The sequence below is a fragment of the Urocampus carinirostris genome, chromosome 19 (genome assembly GCF_059441175.1).
Source record: "Urocampus carinirostris isolate Australia breed hairy pipefish chromosome 19, RoL_Ucar_1.0, whole genome shotgun sequence".
Classification (NCBI taxonomy): Eukaryota; Metazoa; Chordata; class Actinopteri; order Syngnathiformes; family Syngnathidae; genus Urocampus; species Urocampus carinirostris.
Window position 1 is genome coordinate 14,280,296 of NC_142367.1, and position 19,543 is coordinate 14,299,838.

A 19,543-nucleotide genomic window follows, 5' to 3' on the forward strand; every position below is an offset into this window, starting at 1 on the left:
CTTTGTTGGCGTGTGTTGTCATGCATTTTGGGAAATGAAGTTTGTTATGGCGAATGTTAAAGCCTATTCATGCTTGTCGGGATAGTACAGAACACAGCATGGTGCCAAGTTACATTTATAAGCGTTTAAATTGGATAAATATATGTGACTTTTATTTTTTATTTCCCAAAAAAAAAAGAGACATGTCCTATAACCAGGAAGTACAGGGTGTCATGTGATCACAAAGATGGCTTCCGTGATGTGGTAAACGCTTTTTTATTGACCTAAAAATTGAAATATGGTTCTTTTCCCCCCGTTCAAAGTTTTTTTTTCACTGACAATATAGTTTCGCATTTTATGTACCCGCTTTGGTGTTATTTTAAATGTAAATTGTGCTCTTTTTACAATTTCATTCCAAATGTGACGTCAAGATTTTCTGCACAAGCAATATACTTCGAAGGAGTTTTTGAGGGTTTATGATAAAATGCATCCGATATTTAATTGTGGGATGTCTGTTTTTCTTGCACTTGACATAATCGGACATGATGTGTCAGTAATTTTGGTTTAGGAACTAAAATGTAATAGGAATTTGATAAAGCACAATACAAACATCAAAATACTAAATTCTTCTCTATTTCTAAGAATTAAATAGACTTATTTTGCATGACTTTCATTGTTGAATTATGTGTACAATACTGTACATAATATATGTATGTCTGCAATCATGATTCATATTCATAACTTGCTCTCTTATCTCTCATTCAGGCGTTCCCGGTGGCGCAACTATGAGGCTGAGCTGCAAAAAGCTCGTTTGGAAGTTACGCCACTTGAATTTTTAGACTACCACCCCCTAAAACCCATTTTGGTAAGGAAGTCGGGAGCAAAGTATAGTACAGTATTTCCCCGGGATAAGACATTAATACGTACTAAGGAGGTGATTGCAAAGTGATATTATAACTTTCTCGTTTCTGTCAACAGGTGACTGACGGCAAAGTTCGTCGTGGAACTCGCAAAGGCAGCACTTCATCCTCATCCTCCTCATCTTCCTTAGCAGCTTCAGACCCTCTTAGTTCCATGTTGGACGGAACCGATCCGCTTTCAATGTTTGCAGCTGAGACCCCATCTAAAATCTCCTTTGCCGGAGTCAGTTCATGATACTTACTAACTTGTTGCTTTTATGAAATATTTTTCTTAATAGTGATTTAATTTCATGAGAACCAAACAAGATTTTGCATGCATAACAGTTATCTAAGGCTTGAAAAATAGTTTGAAAATATATAGATCTTGTTTTTTTTTGCTCCCAGGACTCAAAGAGGAAGGGGGAAAAGGAGGACCAGTCAGTGGGGGACGATTTTGAATCCTGGACGATGAAAAAAGGCGAGATCCTTGCGAGGTTCACAACGACTGAAAAACTGTCAATCGTGAGTTTTTGTAACGGTAATGTCGGAGGAATGGCCAAAAAGTAAAACATTTGTTTGCTCTTTTAGAATCTGTGCATGGGCTTGGACAAAGGTAAGAAGTGTGTACTTGAATTACCAACCAAATTGATTGTAAAAATAATAAATCTGAAAGTGACTCTGTAAATACATTTTCTACATATTTTTTTCGTAGATGTTTATCAGTCAACATTTAGGTAACTAATTAAAAGAGACTGTGTGTGGTGTCCTAGCAGGAAATTCCCAGAATATTGCCTCATCTGCAGTCTCTGAAAAGGTTCGCACTCGTCTGGAGGAACTTGATGATCTAGAAGAGGTAATTTTTTGCTTCAAATGTATTTAATCGTCCCGGGGGTCTACTGTATCTTAATATTTGAATGCACAATTTCCAAATTATTTGACTTTTTTCCATAATATGTCTATGAAATCCCGCTTTTCAGGGTTCCCAGCGAGAGCTGCTCAATCTATCCCAGCAGGAGTATGCTAACCGCATAGCTGAGCTAAACCAGTCCCTGAAAGAGGCCTGGGCCTCAGACCAGAAGGTCAAAGCACTGAAGATAGTCATCCAGGTTAAGTACTTGTTACACATTTGCGTGATATAAAGTGAAATTTGAGAAAATTAATAACAATGAAATGACTTTGGGTATTTCGGTTTGTCTTTGTCATAGTGCTCCAAACTTCTTTCTGACACATCCGTAATACAGTTTTACCCCAGCAAATTTGTCCTCATCACTGACATACTTGACACTTTTGGTAAGAAATCTTGTCGTCCTTTCATCACATGTGACCTAATTAGCTCTTGGCTATCTGTCCAAATATTTTTTTTTAAATTTAATGTTAAGTTTATTTAAGTTACATTTATTTGTATAACCCTTAATGACAAAATTTCTCAAAGGACTGCACAGGTTACAATCACACCATCCCCTGATCTGAAACCAACATGCGGGCAAGGAAAATCTTAAAACCTAAGCATGAGGAAAATAAGAAACCTTGAGAAGGGGCCTTACAAGTTGCAATATTTTTTTTCAAATTAACCTTATCCTGAAAGGCGCTTGAAAATATAATGTATTATTTTTACGTTAATGTTTGCTTTTTTTAAATTCCGTTTATTTTTAATTTTGGTTTTATGAAAAGTGTTTTACGTTTTTTTTTTTACATTTTATTCTTTATCTTATTTTTCTAAAGAACAACTTAAGTTTTTTTTTTTGACTTGTATTGATTTTGATTTTTTTGATGATTTTTTTTAAGTAATAGCTCATCATTTTTGTTTTATAGTAATAAAATGAAAAGTAATTTTGATTTGTCTTGACTTCACGGCTAACGGATCCATTAACCACCACGGTTATAACCAATATTTTTGGGGGAGTAGGGGTTTGCTCTCCTACAGGAAACAGACAGTATCGGTTTCTAATGTCATTTTTATTGTACATTCTTTTGGATCTAAATTGATTATTTTCAATTTCATTTTTTTAAAGTAAATTTAGATTTTTACTTACTTATTTCAATTTAATTGTGGTTTTTACATATTTGATTTCATATATACATTTCTTGCATAGGCCAACTTGTGTATGACCGAATTTGGACCATGTGTTCGGACCCAAGACCTTTACCAGGTACTGATTTCATATTCACTGGTTTTTGATACTAATAAACAACTGTATAAAAAGGTGGTTTGGATACAACTTTTTTGACAGACTCATTCACGGTGGACGACGTCAACGACACGGCAAAGGAGACATGCCTCAACTGGTTCTTCAAGATCGCTTCCATTAGAGAACTCTTACCCCGGCTGTATCCCACAAATTTGTAGTGCTACTATTAAAGCTGGCTGTTATGCAGTTTGCATCTTTAACTAAATTTCACCAGCTACGTTGAAGCCTCCATCTTGAAGTGTAATCGCTTCTTGAACAAATTGTGAGTAGCTCTTATATTCTTTAAACCATCGGTTCTCAACTGGTATAACTCAAGGACCTACAATTGTACCCTAACGACAAGCCGCTACCCAAATCAAGAAAATTCATCCAATGAAAGAATTTCGCCTTTGAAAACAGACATAGTAGAATATATTCACCTTTTTTTCCGTCCAGCAAAACCAAAACGACTTCAAGTACAATAAATACATACTCTCATATAAGCCTACATCACATTTAAGCGACCCTTTAAAACTGTTTTAAAATTGCCACTTACTTAATGTTGATAAAGTGTGTACCTAAACATCGATAATTACTTAATTATTGGGATAATAAAGATGATTACACTGGTAAAAAGCTTAAAATATAACATTTATTCCCAGCAGCGCTTCAATGGCAGACACTCTTACTCTTTTCTTCTTCGACACGATCATTGTTCTCACTGTTTTCCACTTTTCCCTTCCATTTATCACTCATGTTCTTGGGACCCAGTATGATGGGCAGAAAAAAGGAAATAAAACAGACAAAAGCACAATAAAATGAAGTTTGTCTCCTCTTAAATGCAGCAATTGATTGAACGGATGGAAGAGATCAAGCAGCGCAATATTGCAATCTACTGTTAAGGAGTGTAATTGACCCCCCCGTTCTTATTCTTAGCATTATTTCGCATAGGCAAGGGCCTGCGACCCACTGAAAACGGGTCCGCGACACACTTTTAGGTCCTGACCGACCAGTTGAGAAACACTGCTCTAAATTGTTCAAATCTGATTCTGTAACTCCGCCTACCCCTTGCAGCGGCATTCAGGAGACACTCCCCAGACTGACCGCCATGATCAGAGGGATCGGAGACCCTTTGGTGGCGGCTTACACCCGAGCATACCTCTGCAGGGTAATTGGGCATCTCTGAATCCTCACAACACTCCTAAGAAATTCTACCAATTGTGGTTCCTTTGCCTAGGTAAGCATGGAGGTGTCTCCCAGCTCGAAGGACGTCCTGAAGCGCAACTTTTTTGACCTGCTCGGAACCTTCCGACAGCTTAGCGGAGAGAGCATTCGCAGCCAGCTGCTGGAGCAGAGGGTGGAGATGCCCGAGTACCTGACTCTCTATTCGCCTGCTATCAACTGGATCTTGCAGTGTAGTGCTTACAGAGCATCCGAGGTGTGCCTGGAGACTCTATTTTGAATGCACAAGAATTTAGTTGACGACTATTTACTGTTAATTGCCAATTGCTGTTGGTTAGCAGGGTTTGGAAATGTGTTACACCCGTCTTTCTGATTTGTTGAGAAAAAAAGAATAGTTTGGAACAAAATAATAATTACAATTGTTTATCTATTTTTTTAATTTATGTTACTTTGAATCTTCCATTTAATATTATATATGTTTTTATTTATTTTGATTTCATTTTTATTCTAACTTTCTTTTCCATTTATTTTTTTTAATTTCTTTATCTTTTCTTTTTTATCTCATACCTCGAATCATTCGTTATTACTGGTTAATTTTGATGTTTAATTTAATTTAATTTTTAATTTGAATTTAGTTTTATATTCTATCTTGATATACCTGTATTTTTTAATTTTGAAATATTTGTTATTACTAATTAATTTTTATTTTTGATTAAATATTTTGTTAGTTTTAATTTCATTTTTATTCTATATATTTTGCTAATTTTAATTTAAATTTTATCCTATATATTTTTTATATACCTTAATTCTTGTGTTTTAATTATTTTCTATTATTAGTGATGTTGTCATTTGATTTATTGATTTTTTTCATTTGATTTTTATTTTATTGAGGTGTAATAGTATTTTATTTTTAATTATTTAATTTTATGTTATTTGATTGTATTTGTTATTTTCTGTTGTTATTGAAATATTTTATAAGTTTTGATTGATTGTGTTTATTTTCCTTTTTTTACATTTATGTTTGTAGCTCATGCATCTCTAACTAGCTATTGTGGTCAAAGAAAAAACAAAATAGCCTAAATTCTTGCCTTAAGAATTTTTTATTATCTTTTTATGATGCTCCACTTCCAGTGTTCAAAATCTGTGCGTTTCCATTCCAGGGTCTTCTAACTGAAATAATGGAAAGATGCAGAAAGCTGAGTAATAAGTGAGTATTAAAACTCAATCAAAGCCAGCCAGCCTGGTTAAAACAGATGTTTCATGTCTAGAGCTGTCAATAGCACCAAAATGAGTCCAAATTTTTGTCTGACTATCACGTCCCACAGTGCCCTCCTGTTGAATTCAGTGATGAGGGCATTTAAGCCCGAGTTTGTGGCCACCAGAGCTTCTGATTTCATCGTCATAATAAAAGAGTGCGATGAGGCCGGTTTCCCCAAGGTGAGTGCAGATAAATTGTGGATTTATATAGGAATGATGCATTTGTTTGACCTCTTTCTCTGTTGTGTTCTCTTCAGCATTTGTTATTTGGGTCCCTCGGTCGCTGTCTCGCCTTCGCGGACCCACCAGAATCCGAGCGGCTGACCATTCTCAACGAAGCATGGAAGGTCATCACCAAAGTCCGGAGTCCTCGGGTAAAGGTGGCCCGATGCAGTTTTGGTTCTTAATTAAGTAGACGCCCAGGATACGGTGACCCGTCATGGGACGTTTTCAATTTGCAGTGTGGAACAGGTTGTTTTTCCCCACGAAATGACATCAGCAACTTAATTCGCATGACCAAAAACATCCATCCATTATCTGCACCGCTTATCCTCAGTATGGTCGCGAGGATGCTGGAGCCCATCCCAGCTATCTTCGGGCAGGGGACACCCTAAACCGGTTGCCAGCCAGTCGCAGGTCACACAGGGACATACAACTCACTCGCTCATTTACACCTAGGGACATTTCGGACCGGCCAATTAACCTGACATGCATGTTTTTGGAATGTGGGAGGAAACCCAGGCAAGCACGGGAGAACATGCAAACTCCACACAGGAGGTTCGATCTCATAACCTCAGAACTGTGCCGCACACGCGCCAACCACTGTGCTGCCGTGCTGCCCGACCAAAAACATATGTGATTAAAACTTTGCGTTGTCCATGTGTATTTCGAGTTATGTCGCTAAGATGCCTGTCTATTGGTCGATGTCATGTAAAACGCTGGTCTGCTATTAGTTTGTGTCTCGGCATTATGCAAAAGTGGATATGCAATTGGCTGGACTATTTCCCACAATGCCTTTCTGATATTCTTTATCCAATTCAGAATCTCGTGTGTTTTGTAAAGACTTACCCAGTTGTCCATACAACACTATTTTTTTGTATTTTAATTAACCCATATGGATACCATGGTCTGCGGTGTTGCTAAAGGAGGAGGGAAAAAAACATGATAACCATGAAAATGAAATTCCATTATCAAGAAATACGAAGAAGGCAAATGAATGGTTACCCTCGCGTAGTTGCAACCAATCGACAATCGGGGCTATTATAAAAAAGTAAGGAGGAGATTAAAGAAAGGAAACGTTCTAAGGCAGGGGTCTCCAACCTTTTAAAGCTGAGAAGCTACTTTTTGTTTCTAATTAACACAAAGGGCACCCAGTTTGATGAGTATTTCTAAAATATTTACAATGTTGTTACTGTGTTATTATCAGGTCAATTTTAGAAGAATGGTTAAATAGACTCAGTCAACCACAAAAAAAAAACGTTTTCTTAGAAAATCACAATGACCGTGCACTTGTGTACTATTTTTAGAACAGGTGGGCTAGCACCTTAACTCTCCTCAGGGGGCATTGGGGACCCGTTCTTAGGTAATAACAATCCTCACAAGTTGGAACGTTTAAAATATTTGTTAGTTTGATTAAAACTCCCCCTCTACACTCCCCCATGCACCCACCCAATACTCCACTGTACCAGGTTAAATCCGGTCACCTAAAGTTAATACATTATTTCCTTTTTATGTATTAATTTCTGATGTCTTTTAATGATATGCACTTATTGTATATTAAGCATAAGAAGTCCTTACTATATACCTGTACTTTTAATGTTTTTACCCGGGGATTCATCCTCCCGCTATATGGCAATTTCATTTGTGTTTCATGTCATATCCGGGGGGGTCTACTCTATGTGACCACACAGGATTACATCAGTTGCGCAGAGATCTGGGTTGAGTTCACGTGCCGGAATTTCACCGTAAGTAAACGGGTCCCTCCTTGAGAAAACCAAATCAGTACGAGAATGTTTCTAAGTCTTCTTCCTTTCCAGAAACGTGAGGTGAACACAGTTCTTGCCGACATCATCAAACACATGACTCCCGACCGGGCCTTTGAGGAGGCCTATGCTCAGGTTATTTTACTTTTATTTTTCAAGAATTAGCTCTCCTCTTCCAACTGCTCTCCACTGATTGTTTTTGTTATTTTCCACTTAGCTGCAGTCTGTGATCAGAAAAGTCCTCTCCCACTTCCCTGACTTCTCAGTCCTCTTCTCAATGGTGAGAACCCAACGGCAACAAGGAAAAGTGTAGACATTTTTACAATATTTATTTGTGGGATTTAATTTGCAGTGAAATAGAAGAAGTTCAAAGTTATGACTGTTCCAATGCATATTATACATTTGTGTAATGTCTGTTAAACATACTGTGTGTGCGTGTACACACATATATATAAATTAAATAGGCATCAATATTATTTTCTTACACAATTGTAGATTATACAAACTCTTATAATAGGTATGTATTGGGTGTAATATACTTATGTACAGTTTAAAGATATTATGTATAACAACAAGTATATGTTCTTAAAAAGTCAATTATGTGTTCATATAATGTACATTGTAGTCAAATATACATTCAATTACTTATTTTGCAATCACGTTTGGAGTCAAGTAGCACGTTAGCAGCCGTGACTATACTAGCAACAATATGGGTTCAGTCAAGTATGTATAAGACAATTTCAACTACAGTACACAGTCAAAGTGTCACACCAACAGACCCCGTTTTGGCTATAAATCGCTAATTAATCCTTTATTTGGAAGCTCATTAAACATGTTCATTGTTGAGACACTTCCTGATGTAAAGCTGCAAAATAATTTCAAAACACCTCATGTGCAGTCCCTTCTCAAGGTTTCTTCATTTTCCTCATGCTGAGGTTTTAGAGTTTTTCCTTGCCGTCATGTAGTTTTTAGATCTAGGGATGGTGTAATAATAGTCTGTAGTTTGCAATATTCTGTGGTCTGTGCAGCCCTCAGAGACTCCTTGTGATTAAGGGCGTCACAAATAAACATGACTTGACATGACATATAAAGTAAGTAAACCTTACAGTATATCTTCATAAAGAAGGGTTTATAACAACGAAGTAAGTACTGTAGTCACTTTTTATTGCTGTTATTGGGGAACAGAACCGCTATACGTGCCAATCAGCGAAGTAGACCCCTGTCCCCCATTATTAACATATGCTGTGCCAGCCCCCACTTTCAGCAATGGGCAACCAGGGATAATGGATTGTGGCTGCCCTTATGCTCATCAGAACGGAAATAAGAGAAGCCACGCATGACACATTTTTGTTCATGCGTGGCGCTATCGGCCCTGCTCCCAGCAATACCTGATTGGGGATAACGGATCTTGGTCAAAACATTGTGGCTTATTTTGGCAGCCAACAATGGCAAGCTTCACTGTGGCTCAAAATGAAGAAAAAATGCTCTCAGCAATAGTCAACTGCGAATAATAGATCGCGGCCACAATGATGCATTTCATTTTAGGGGGGCCAGAACAGCACGCCTCCTATCAAAAGTGCTTTTTGCTGGTCCCCGCTCGCACCAAAATAGGATTGGGGATAATGGATCCCAGATGGACGACCACAGTTCATTTTAGGCTGAAATATTGTTTAAAATGATCTTCCAGTCCCAACTAATGTGCGCTCTCCCAGTCCCGCCTCGCATCATCATGCAATCTGGGGTAATGGATCATGGGCCTGTTTTCAAGTGCATTTCCTTAAAAGCAAAAAAGGACTCCTAGTCCGACAAAAGTGAGGTCTGCCGGTCCCCGCTTGCATCCATTTGTGATCGATGTACTAATGTTCACTTCTTTAATTCATTATATTCTTGCCGCGGTGAACCAGAGTAGCTAGGGATTACAGTATTTCTACAAATTTATGTAATCATAATTCTAGAATCTCAGTTCTTCAATTTTTGTCGTCCAGGAACGTTTCCTCCCATTTCTGGACATGTTTCAAAAGGACAGCGTGAGGGTGGAAGTGTGCACTTCCATCATGGATGTCTTCATCAGGTAAGATTCCCTTTTACTGTGGATATTTAAACATGTGTACTGTAAATGTGAGAGTGGCTTAACTTGCAGATGCCAGCTGGAGCCGACCAGAGACCCCGTCATCCTTAACGCTATGATGCACATCTGCAAATCGATGCACGATTCTGTCAAGTGAGACAAATACTTTGACTAATAAATGTGTGGAGAGACGGGAGATTTTAAAAAAAATATCTTGCATGTTTTTCAGTGCTCTCACTTTGGAGGATGAAAAAAGATCATTGTCCTTGCTCATTATCGGCTTTATGCGCGTGGTAAAGCTATTTTTGTTTTTTGCCTCTTGTGAATCAAGTTGATTAACTGCAAAGCCTTCATCAATTCGACTGTTCAGGTTTCCTTCGGCCGTGACTTTGAGCAGCAGTTGAACTTTTGCGTGGAAGCCAGGGCCTCTTTCTGTAACCTGGAGCCTGTTCTGGTGCACCTCATTCACGTCAGTATCAATTTCCTATTTGGGAATGTGTGCCATTTTAACACAATAATCTGGAAAGACATTTAAAGCATTATTTCTATTTTAAAAAGTAAAACTCATAATCTAGATTTACCAAAAAGTGACATATTTTCATTTGGGACGTTCAATACCAATGACCAATTCTTTCAGGACTTACTGATACTGTTCTGATACATTAAGTACGAATAAATGACACACCCATCCCTAGTTACAATTCATCAATTTCAAGAGTATAGCATGAGTTATACATAAATTATTGGGTTATTTGATAAAGTTATAACAAAATATGGATGGGTATCAATACCAGGTATCTAAACTAATATGAGCCTTATTTTAAAGGCACTATGTGTGATATTTGACCACTAGAGGCCGACGTATTCTGTTGTGCAACCAAAAAGGAGTATTTCAAAGCACAAGGAAGAATACAAACAATGGAGACTCAAAGTGACCCAGACGCTCCATTTTTCTCTGAGGTCTTTGACCAGCCTTTCGCGAGTTTTTTTCAGTTTTTTTCGGGGATACCCGTAGCAGTAAGATGGTGGACGATTATGTCAGGTCTCTCCGGGTGTGATTCATGTTTTGCTAAAGAAATGCAAAATTTTCAATCTACAAGTATTTTTAAAAATGCACATTTGTATGATAGTTCATGTATTTTATTTAAAATCAATATTCATATTTAAGGATTGTTTTTACCACTAAATGATACACACTGTCCCTTGAAAGGAACCAGTACAGACATTCCCCTACCTAAGACAATTCGAGTTACGAAAAACGGTAGATACGAACATTTTTTTAGGATGTCGAAAAATACTTGGACACTGCTGTTAGATTTTGTATTGTGTGCACCTTTTTCCGAGTACAGGACAGTACTGTAGTGCTTCTTTCCTCCGCTACCAAGGTGTGGCGCTGTGAGAGCTCACCCAGCATCCACCCGAAGAAGAAAACCGCTTCCTTTTCCTAGTTCGTGTTTATACATACTGTATTGTATCTCCAGCTCGCTAAGAACTTTGACATTTTTATTGTTTAATATCTCGTGCATCCATTCAATATGGTTAGTGTAAAGAAGAGTCAAGCCGTTTCTTTTGAAATGAACATGGAATTAGAAAGATTGATGCGGTTGAGAAAATGATTGGATCGCTTTTTTCTGTCACTTTTTAACACGGAGGAGGAAGTCACTTAACTTTTGAAGCTCATCTCCCAAAAGTAAGTTGAACTCAACTTATCTTTATAGAGCATTTTATTTTATTAAATGTTTATTTTCTAGAACAAAAACAATACATGTTATTATACAAGCCTTAAACATACTTATATAAACCTTAAACATTCAAAATATAGCACCAAAGCAACTTAAGAACAAATTGAACTTACGTACGATTGTCCGGGACATATCTCGCTTGTAAGTAGGGCAGCGTCTGTACTCAAGACACATGTCATATTATGCCCTCTAGTGGCCAATTTGTATCCAGGAAGTCGAAATGAGAGAAATGACATGCCATTGATTCAACGCATTTTTTGTTGAGTATCTGTATCTGCCTGGAAATTAACATAGAAGATGACCCTCACTTTTACATTTTGTGTTGTCACGTTCAGACTGTGAATCAACTGGCGATGGAAACCAGGAGAGTGATGAAAGGCAACCACTCTCGTAAAACGGCCGCATTCGTCCGGGTGAGTTTGCTATCGTTATTATTTGAGCGGTACTCGGTTCGTACCACTCGATGGATCCTTTTCTCTCCTTGTCCCCAAGGCGTGCGCCGCTTACAGTTTCATCACCATCCCGTCGCTCAGCAGCATCTTCAGTCGTCTGGATCTTTACCTGCTGTCTGCTCAGGTGGCGTTGGCCAATCAGTGTTTATCGCAGGGTGAGAAGCCGTTTTTAGTTCCGTTATCGAGCTTTAAAGCACCAGTCTGCGTTATATAGGGAGCCCTAGTGCTGTAAAATTACATTCATTTGATACAAATATAGGCAAAAAACATGCACTAGCCATCATCTCGTAGTTCGGAAGCCCAAATGATAGTTTTGTGAAGGAAACTTGTCTCGGTGGTGCTTTTAGCACTCGACGGCACCTTGTTTTTCACAACTGAGCCCTGCATGTAATGGTTGCCAAATCCCATGATTCAGGATTTCTTTCCTGTGTTTTTTTTTCTCTAGCCACCCTTGTTTTCTAGCCATCCTTGTTAGCCACATAGCTTGCAATTGTCATTGTCAGTTCCTCCTGCTTCTACAGCTAGGCCCTGCCTGGATGCAGAGTCCTGTAATTCAAGCACCTTCCCCTTTTTCCCCATCGTTTCCTTCTCCAACTGATAATGTCAGTGACTTTGCTGCAGGCTATGGTTTGCAATTGCGACTGTTAGCTTCTCCTGCCCCGCATGGTCCTTGAGTCCCGTGATTCAAGCATATTCCCCTTTTTTCCACTGTTTCCTTCTCTAACAACTCATGTTAGCAATTTGGCATCAGGCGATGGCTTGCTGCCACTGTCATCCTTAGCTACACCTGCTTCAACAGCTGGGCCCTGCATAGTCGCTGAGTTCAGTGATTTAGTCATCTTTTTTTCACTGTTTCCTACTCTAACCACGTATGATAGACAATTGGCTTCATTCTTTGGCTCGCTGCTATTGTCATTGTTAGATTTTCTTGCTTCAACAACTGGGCCTGGCATAATCGCCTAGTTCTGTGATTTCTTTTTTGTACGGTTTTCTTCTCTAGCCACTAATGGTAGTCACTTGAGTATGGCTTAACGCAGTTGATCCTGGTAGCTACTTCTGATTTGTCCTTCTGTGCCAGTTAAGTAAGTGGACGTCAAGTCATGTGATTCAGGGTTTCGGTGCCTGACAAATTCTGCTATGCTATTGCAATCTTTTACCTGCGTTTTAGTAGCTTCTCATACTAGCCGCTAAAGTTACCCACTTACATTAGTTAGTAGGCTTCCAAATGTTGCTAAGTGCTATCCTTTGGGCTTCCATAGTGTTTCTTCAGTGTCTCCAATGCACACGCTCAAGTTTCATTCTAAGCTACAACGATCTCTAGTGTTGAATTTTTTTTTATTTTATTATTTTTTTTTTTTACACCATGTCACTTTAACATCTATGTCATTGTGCAGCGGATGCCTTTTTAAAAGCAGCGGTAAGCATTCTTCCAGAGGTTCCACGCTCCATAAGCGTTGAAGGGAAAATTCGCTCCTCTGAGAGTTTCCTTCTCGACTTCATCAACAACTTCTTGGCGACGCTTCTGGTTGTCCCAGTAAGCACGTTTTTTTATTTTATTTTATTTTTTTAAAGAAACTTGTGAAGAAATTTTGAAACACTCACAGGTACATTTGATTGTGTGTAAGAGCCACATGTTCTAAATATATAGTTTTAAAAACATTTTAGGATCTACTTTTACAAATTTAGAACTGAAGTTATACATTTGCCACAATATAAAGTCAGTTTTTTCCGTAAATTTAAAAGAAGAAATTTACAAGGGAAAATGAATCACTTTGTTGTTAATTTCTGTATTTTATTTTCCACATCAGTTTGCCACTTTTTATGCATTTGATAAATGTATTATGACATATTTCCCAGAAGTACATAAGTTTTTTTTTATTATTATTAACCATTATCTTTAATGGAAAAATAACAGATTTCTTGTAAATTTGTCCGGTATTTTTTTCACAAATGCCACATTCTCTTAAATTTAGGGGTTTCTTGCAAATTTACTTATTTTATAAAATGCCAAATTGTATGTCTTGTTAATATCAGAAATGAGTGGGCTTGTATTCTTTCAAATATATCCACTTTATTAGGCGGCACATTTTCCAATTTCTTCTTAACACATTCTCCACTTTCTCATAAATGTTGAAGTTTTCTCCTTTTTTGCCACTTTTAAACGTATTAAAAACGTGGTTTTATTTCTTAAAAAATATGATTATCCTGTGGGAAAAAGTCAAGTCAAGTCATTTTTATTTGTATAGCCCTTAATCACAATAAGTCTCTAAGGGCTTCACAGATTAGTATACTATGTTACACAGACTATTCTTCAGTAGGTTATTATTCATAAGCAATGGAGTAGAAGTGAGTTTTAAAAACAATAATGATAAATCATAGTCGCAATACACCGTTGTGTTTAACTCTGTAACATAATGGTAACCACTTCATCAAAGAAGAGTATTTTTGTTGTAATAATTATCTATTGTCAGTGTCTGAAATAACGTCTGTCCGGATGCCCGGGGCGTGCATCTTTTACGTCGGGCATACAACTTACCAAACGTCTCCGCCTGGGTGGCCGACAACCTTTTCAAGGGGGGAAAAACCCAAAAGATTTAGTTTTTTTTTCAAATAAAACGTTTACTTTATTCAGAAGTCTGCATCAAATAACTTTCCCGAACGTTATAATGTCGTGCATTTGCATATCATTTTCCAAAGTAGACAGAGAGCACAAGAAAAATGGATAAGTGTTGAGGAATCAAGGCAAAACCGCAGCACCAGAAGAAAGGTTCAAAATAAGCTAACAAAATTTATGACTCTACAAAACATAAACGTACATTAAAAGCATCATGGAAAGAGGAGTTCACGTGGCTTGTAGCAGCAGACGACGCAACGCAAACATTGCATGAATGAAGATGAGTAAATACAGGTACAGACTGATGGCAGATGGAAAACAGCAATGTCATATACATGCAATGAATGTGATAAGTAGATTTATAATAAACCTAATTTTAAGTGTTGTTGTGTTATAAGTTCTGATTATGAATCCTTAATACTTTGCAACATTTTTTTTTCTTTGCAATTAGTTGTCTTATTGGGTTTCAAGTTGGGAAAAATGGGACTGGCAACTTTATGGCTGGGCAGGCAACTTTTCAGAGTTGTCTGCTGTGGTGTCCGGTAACTTTTTCTCATGAGTTTCAGACACTGCTATTGGTTCAGATCAGGGCATGTTGTAATGGTGGTCTTTGCAGCCATTTGAGTCTTTTGTGATTAAGGCCTATGACTTGACTTAAATGCCGCTGCTCACAGGACCACCCCGAGCATGGCGTGCTTTACTTAGTCCGCGGTGTGCTCAACATGGTGCAAGATTACACGTGGGAAGAAAACAGCGACGCAAAAGTGCGCGTGTACATCTACGCGCTCCCGCTGCTGGCCGCCATGAGCCAGGAAACATACCTGTATACCATTCCGAAAGGTAAATACACAAAACCTGTTGCATCATCCTTACCATCTCTTAATTGTATTTTTTTTTCTGTATATTTCAGTGGACTCCAATGAGACCCTTTATGGCGGGGACCCTAAATTTCTTTCTGAGATCAACAAAATGTGCGAGACTCTGATCGGGCAGGTCCTGGATCATCTAAAGGCTCTTGGTCGAGAAGAGGTAAAGCAAAAGTCAGTTTTTGAGCAAGTAGCGCAGTGGTGGAGAAACTACGGCCCGCAGGCTGGATCAAGCCGGCCAAGAGATTTAATCCGGCCTGTGAAGCTGAGAGAAAGCTGAGAGAAGCACAAGAGAAATAACCTGCATCATGTCAAAACAATGGCTTACCTGCACTTTTAAGAATGTCCACTGGATGTCGCCAAAGCTAAGTCCCACTCGCAAAATAAACCACACACTGTACCTCAGGATTCACCAACCTTCTTTAAGCTGAGATCTACTTTTGGTTACTGATTGGCATAAAGTGCTACAATTTTGTTATATAATTCCGAAATAACCTATGTTATTACTATGTTGTTACTCTGTTATTGCCAGTTTGTAATTATTACAAGAGTTAAGTCAACCATTAAAACACCATCTCCGTTAGAACTTAAATTTTCTAAAAAAATCACAATCACATAACTGGTGAACTATTTACAGAACCGATCCAGGCTGTAGCTGTACTTGCTGACTACCATTTATCAACCAGAGAACATTTTAGATAACAAACCATCCCGGTTATTTAACTTTAAATAGAAGTATCGGACACACCGTTTATAGCAATATGATTTTACTCACTTGGAAAAATATGCTTATGCTTATGCATGCTTATGGTATGCTTAGCCTGCATACCCCATAAAAAATATTTTTTTTCATTGGCTTGCTTTTTTATATTTTATTTTATTTATCAAAATATTACATTTCATGCAATTAAACACTTCTGAAGTAGCCCTTTTGAATTGAGTTTTTCAAAGCAAATGACCAAATTTCGCACTTAAAAAACAGACATTACTTTGCTATTACTTTTAATTCAAGTTTTTTAAATATATTTAATAAATAAATGTATTTGTATACTTCAAGTATTTCAAAAACATTTGGATGTAAGTGTCCTTTTATGAACAAATAGACAATGAAATAACTTGTGCAAAAGCAAACAAGGATAAATTAATTGGCTTATGTTTTCTTGTTTATTGCCAACGTATCAGATTTAAGACTCTGATATCGGCATATACAAAAAATTACCTGTAAATAAATTAGTCAGCTCTGTATTTTCTCCAGCCATGCAAATCGTTTCAATCCGAAAGTTTACCCACCCCTGACCTAGTGTCAATTCTGGTCCGTCCTGTTCTATTTCGAATCGGGATGAGAATTTTGTGTTTTCTGGGGTCAACACAGAGCACACGCCGCCAAAGCGCACTGGCCTTCTCACTTTTCTGTGTCTTGCTCGCCCACGGAGACCTGAGGAACAATAAGATGAGCCAGCTAGCCGTCAATCTGTGGAACCTCAGCCACAAACACGGATACTGCGAGACGAGACTTTCTGTAAGTTGCATTTTTAGACTGAATTCCGAAGGATTTTTTTAGAGCTAAGTTATAAAGTTCTATAGAGCTCCTTTCTTTTTGCATAATTCAAACCTGGTACAGCTGCAAAAAAAAAAATCATTATTGAATTGTTCGATTTATATTTCGATAACTTTGTTGAATAATTGGAAACACACAAAAAAATCATGGACTCCCTTCTATCGTAAAACAGAACATTAGCTTGAAATAAAAAAGTAGAAATTAATTGTATAAACTGCTATACTTGCCCAAGTAGTGGTTCCCCTACAACCCTAGCAGTTAAGGGATCCTTGAACAACTCAACAAGTTTACAGTAGAACCCCAAGGTACATCATCTGTTCTTAGGTGTGTAGCAAATATGGGTGGTCAATAATTTATTCTAACAATTTATTGACCAATTGAATTAAAGAGCCGAGTTTATTCTTTTCAAAACTCGTCTTGCCTTTTTGGAGCACCACATACGTTTTTAGATCATTATGTCAGGAAAACGATAAAAAACCTTGTTTAGTTATTCTAAAAGGTTGGCTATACACACTTTAGGTGAATTCTTTTTAACCTTTTGGATGGTTCAATATACTTTAATCAAGACACACACATTCTTGGATTTATGGACTTTTCTTTTACTAATGATCGACTGAAGAGGCTTGACTAGAACACAAGACAATAATAAGAAAACAAAAACAAAACTAGAAGTTGAGAAAAGTTGGATAGAAAAGAACGTTGGCTTGATTATTACGTTATTGTATTTTGAAAGTTCCCCCTTGAACATCACACCAATACCTAGCAACCACAAGATGTTCTGCGTCAATGAAGATGACGGCCCAGTCTTTATGTCTTCGGCTGTAGAGGAATCCCGTTAGGCTTGAGACCCAGTTGGGAAGAAGACCACAGGATGCAGGGTGTTGAGGCAGAGGTTGACTACTGGTGGCTTGAGGCTTCTCTGAGGTCGCTGGCTTTGTCCCACTGGTCTGGCCGCTAGCTTGATCAAGCTTGGCTGCTGACTTGGCAAGGCTCTCTGGCTGCCTGTTGAGCTGAGACTTGGTCAGGACCAGTCAGGGCAGCCTTGGTCCAGTTCCTCCTGTTAGGACTTTTCTCTTGCTTCTTGCTGGCTAAAATTCAGACTGCCCTTGCGAGGTGAGACGTGAACCAGCTCTGGTTTCCGGTCTCCCGGGAGAGGCGGACCCACTGTGGTGGAGTATGACGGCAAACCTTTAATGCGCAAATGAAGCCATAGCCTGCCCTTCCCAGCTTCACATTCCAGCAGTATCAGTCAGAAAACCTATCTATGTGATTGACTTAAAACACAGTACAGGTATTTACTTCACGTGTTTTGACATTGTTTGATCATTTTCTGACATTGCAAAACAGAATTCTGACCAAACGTTGAATACAGGTGGATATCATAGATTGAAGTTGCCATGTAGAAACCATTGGTAATTAGCCCCAAACACCAGATACCCCAGATACAGACAGAAGCTCAGGAGGTATAGATCTCGTCTTAGGATCAAGAGGTCGTAGGTTCGATTCCCGGCTCCTCCGTGTTCTATGTCGAAGTGTCCTTGGACAAGACACTAAATCCCTGAATCTCCGATAAGCAGGTTGTTGCCTTGCATGGCTGACACTGTTATCAGTGTGTGAATGGGTAAGTGTGAAGCACGTTGTAAAGCACTTTGGGAGGTCTGCTGATAATTTACACTTGAAAAACAAAATAGTCTATAGCAAGTACTACTTATGATAATACATATTACTTCAAAGCGCCTTTTAGGACACCCAGGTTGTTAAGGGTATTATACATACATATAGTTAAATCACATTAGAAATAAACATACAATTAAAGGAAAAAAATGACATTTTATTTACCTAAAATTGATTGTAAAATTCCCCTTGCGAGGATTGTTTCACCCATCATAGTCCCTATTGTTGGTTGCTTACAGCCATGGAATTAACAAGGGTAGCGATTTGTGTCCCTTCTTCCTATTTCAATTTTAAGCTTTGTTTCCATGGTTCTCATGTTCTCACTTCTCCTGTCAGCATCATTGCAAACCTTGGGTCCCGTGGTAAATAATACTGTACCTTTCGTCCAGTATTTTTCAGATTGCAGTCTTTACGGGGCATGCGAGATTCTGGACACCTCAAGATTTGGGGCACACAAATTCATTTGTTCTTGATGTCGTATGGTGGGGAATATGCCATATATAAAAAAAACTCTTAATCCACAGTGAAAAGTAAAAATATAAAGCAACGTCCCCATGTCCCAGCTGTATTGCTAATCCAATTGGTTAGTTGTTTTTTGAGAACATGCTCTTTTTCTAAAATGTTTTTTTAGGTTCGGACACTGGAGTCCATGAAGCATCAGGCGCGGCAGGAAGACATGTCTCACCTGTCGGATACGGTCCAGAGACTCACACTTCAGTCGCGTACTTGAGTACAAGTATTTTTGTAACAAATAGCAGTAAGCACTAAAAAATGCCTTAATGAATGTGAATTGTATGTTTCATGTAACCATAGTTTTTTACAGCCGTTAATTTTCTATTTTGAGAGTTTAGAACCATTTTAGAGGGCTTCAAATGTTTCCTAGCACCATTGGCTCATCCTTTAGGAAGTTTAAAAAAGAAAAACTTGACAGTAGTCATCCATATTTTGACTGGGCTGCCATTGAGTTATCATGTAATACCAGTCATATGAACTATGTATTTATCATAAGCCATTGTATTTATATAATGTTAATCATGTATGCACAAAACCTTGCTGGATTCCTTTTTCCCCATTTAATAAAATAATGGACAGGACAACTTGA

General features: G+C 38.1%; 1 protein-coding gene across 2 annotated transcripts; it reads left to right on the top strand.

Annotated features, from left to right (window-relative positions):
- Positions 1-169: 169 nt before the first annotated feature.
- On the top strand, positions 170-19,543 carry vps35l (VPS35 endosomal protein sorting factor like). 2 transcript variants are annotated; one of them, XM_088323230.1, is made up of 30 exons: positions 170-243; positions 745-844; positions 958-1,122; positions 1,284-1,400; positions 1,467-1,491; positions 1,649-1,731; positions 1,856-1,984; positions 2,084-2,168; positions 2,972-3,028; positions 3,110-3,206; positions 3,282-3,329; positions 4,121-4,214; positions 4,284-4,484; positions 5,389-5,435; positions 5,554-5,665; positions 5,743-5,859; positions 7,396-7,449; positions 7,522-7,602; positions 7,685-7,747; positions 9,453-9,538; positions 9,608-9,688; positions 9,765-9,828; positions 9,906-10,004; positions 11,613-11,690; positions 11,770-11,884; positions 13,124-13,263; positions 15,018-15,183; positions 15,254-15,372; positions 16,582-16,728; positions 19,073-19,543. In XM_088323230.1, the coding sequence occupies exons 1-30, from the start codon at positions 227-229 to the stop codon at positions 19,169-19,171; spliced, it is 2,886 nt and encodes a 961-aa protein (XP_088179356.1). In that variant the 5' UTR covers positions 170-226; the 3' UTR covers positions 19,172-19,543. The 2 variants fall into 2 exon arrangements, with proteins under 2 accessions (XP_088179356.1, XP_088179357.1); XM_088323231.1 differs by having other exon boundaries at positions 1,652-1,731.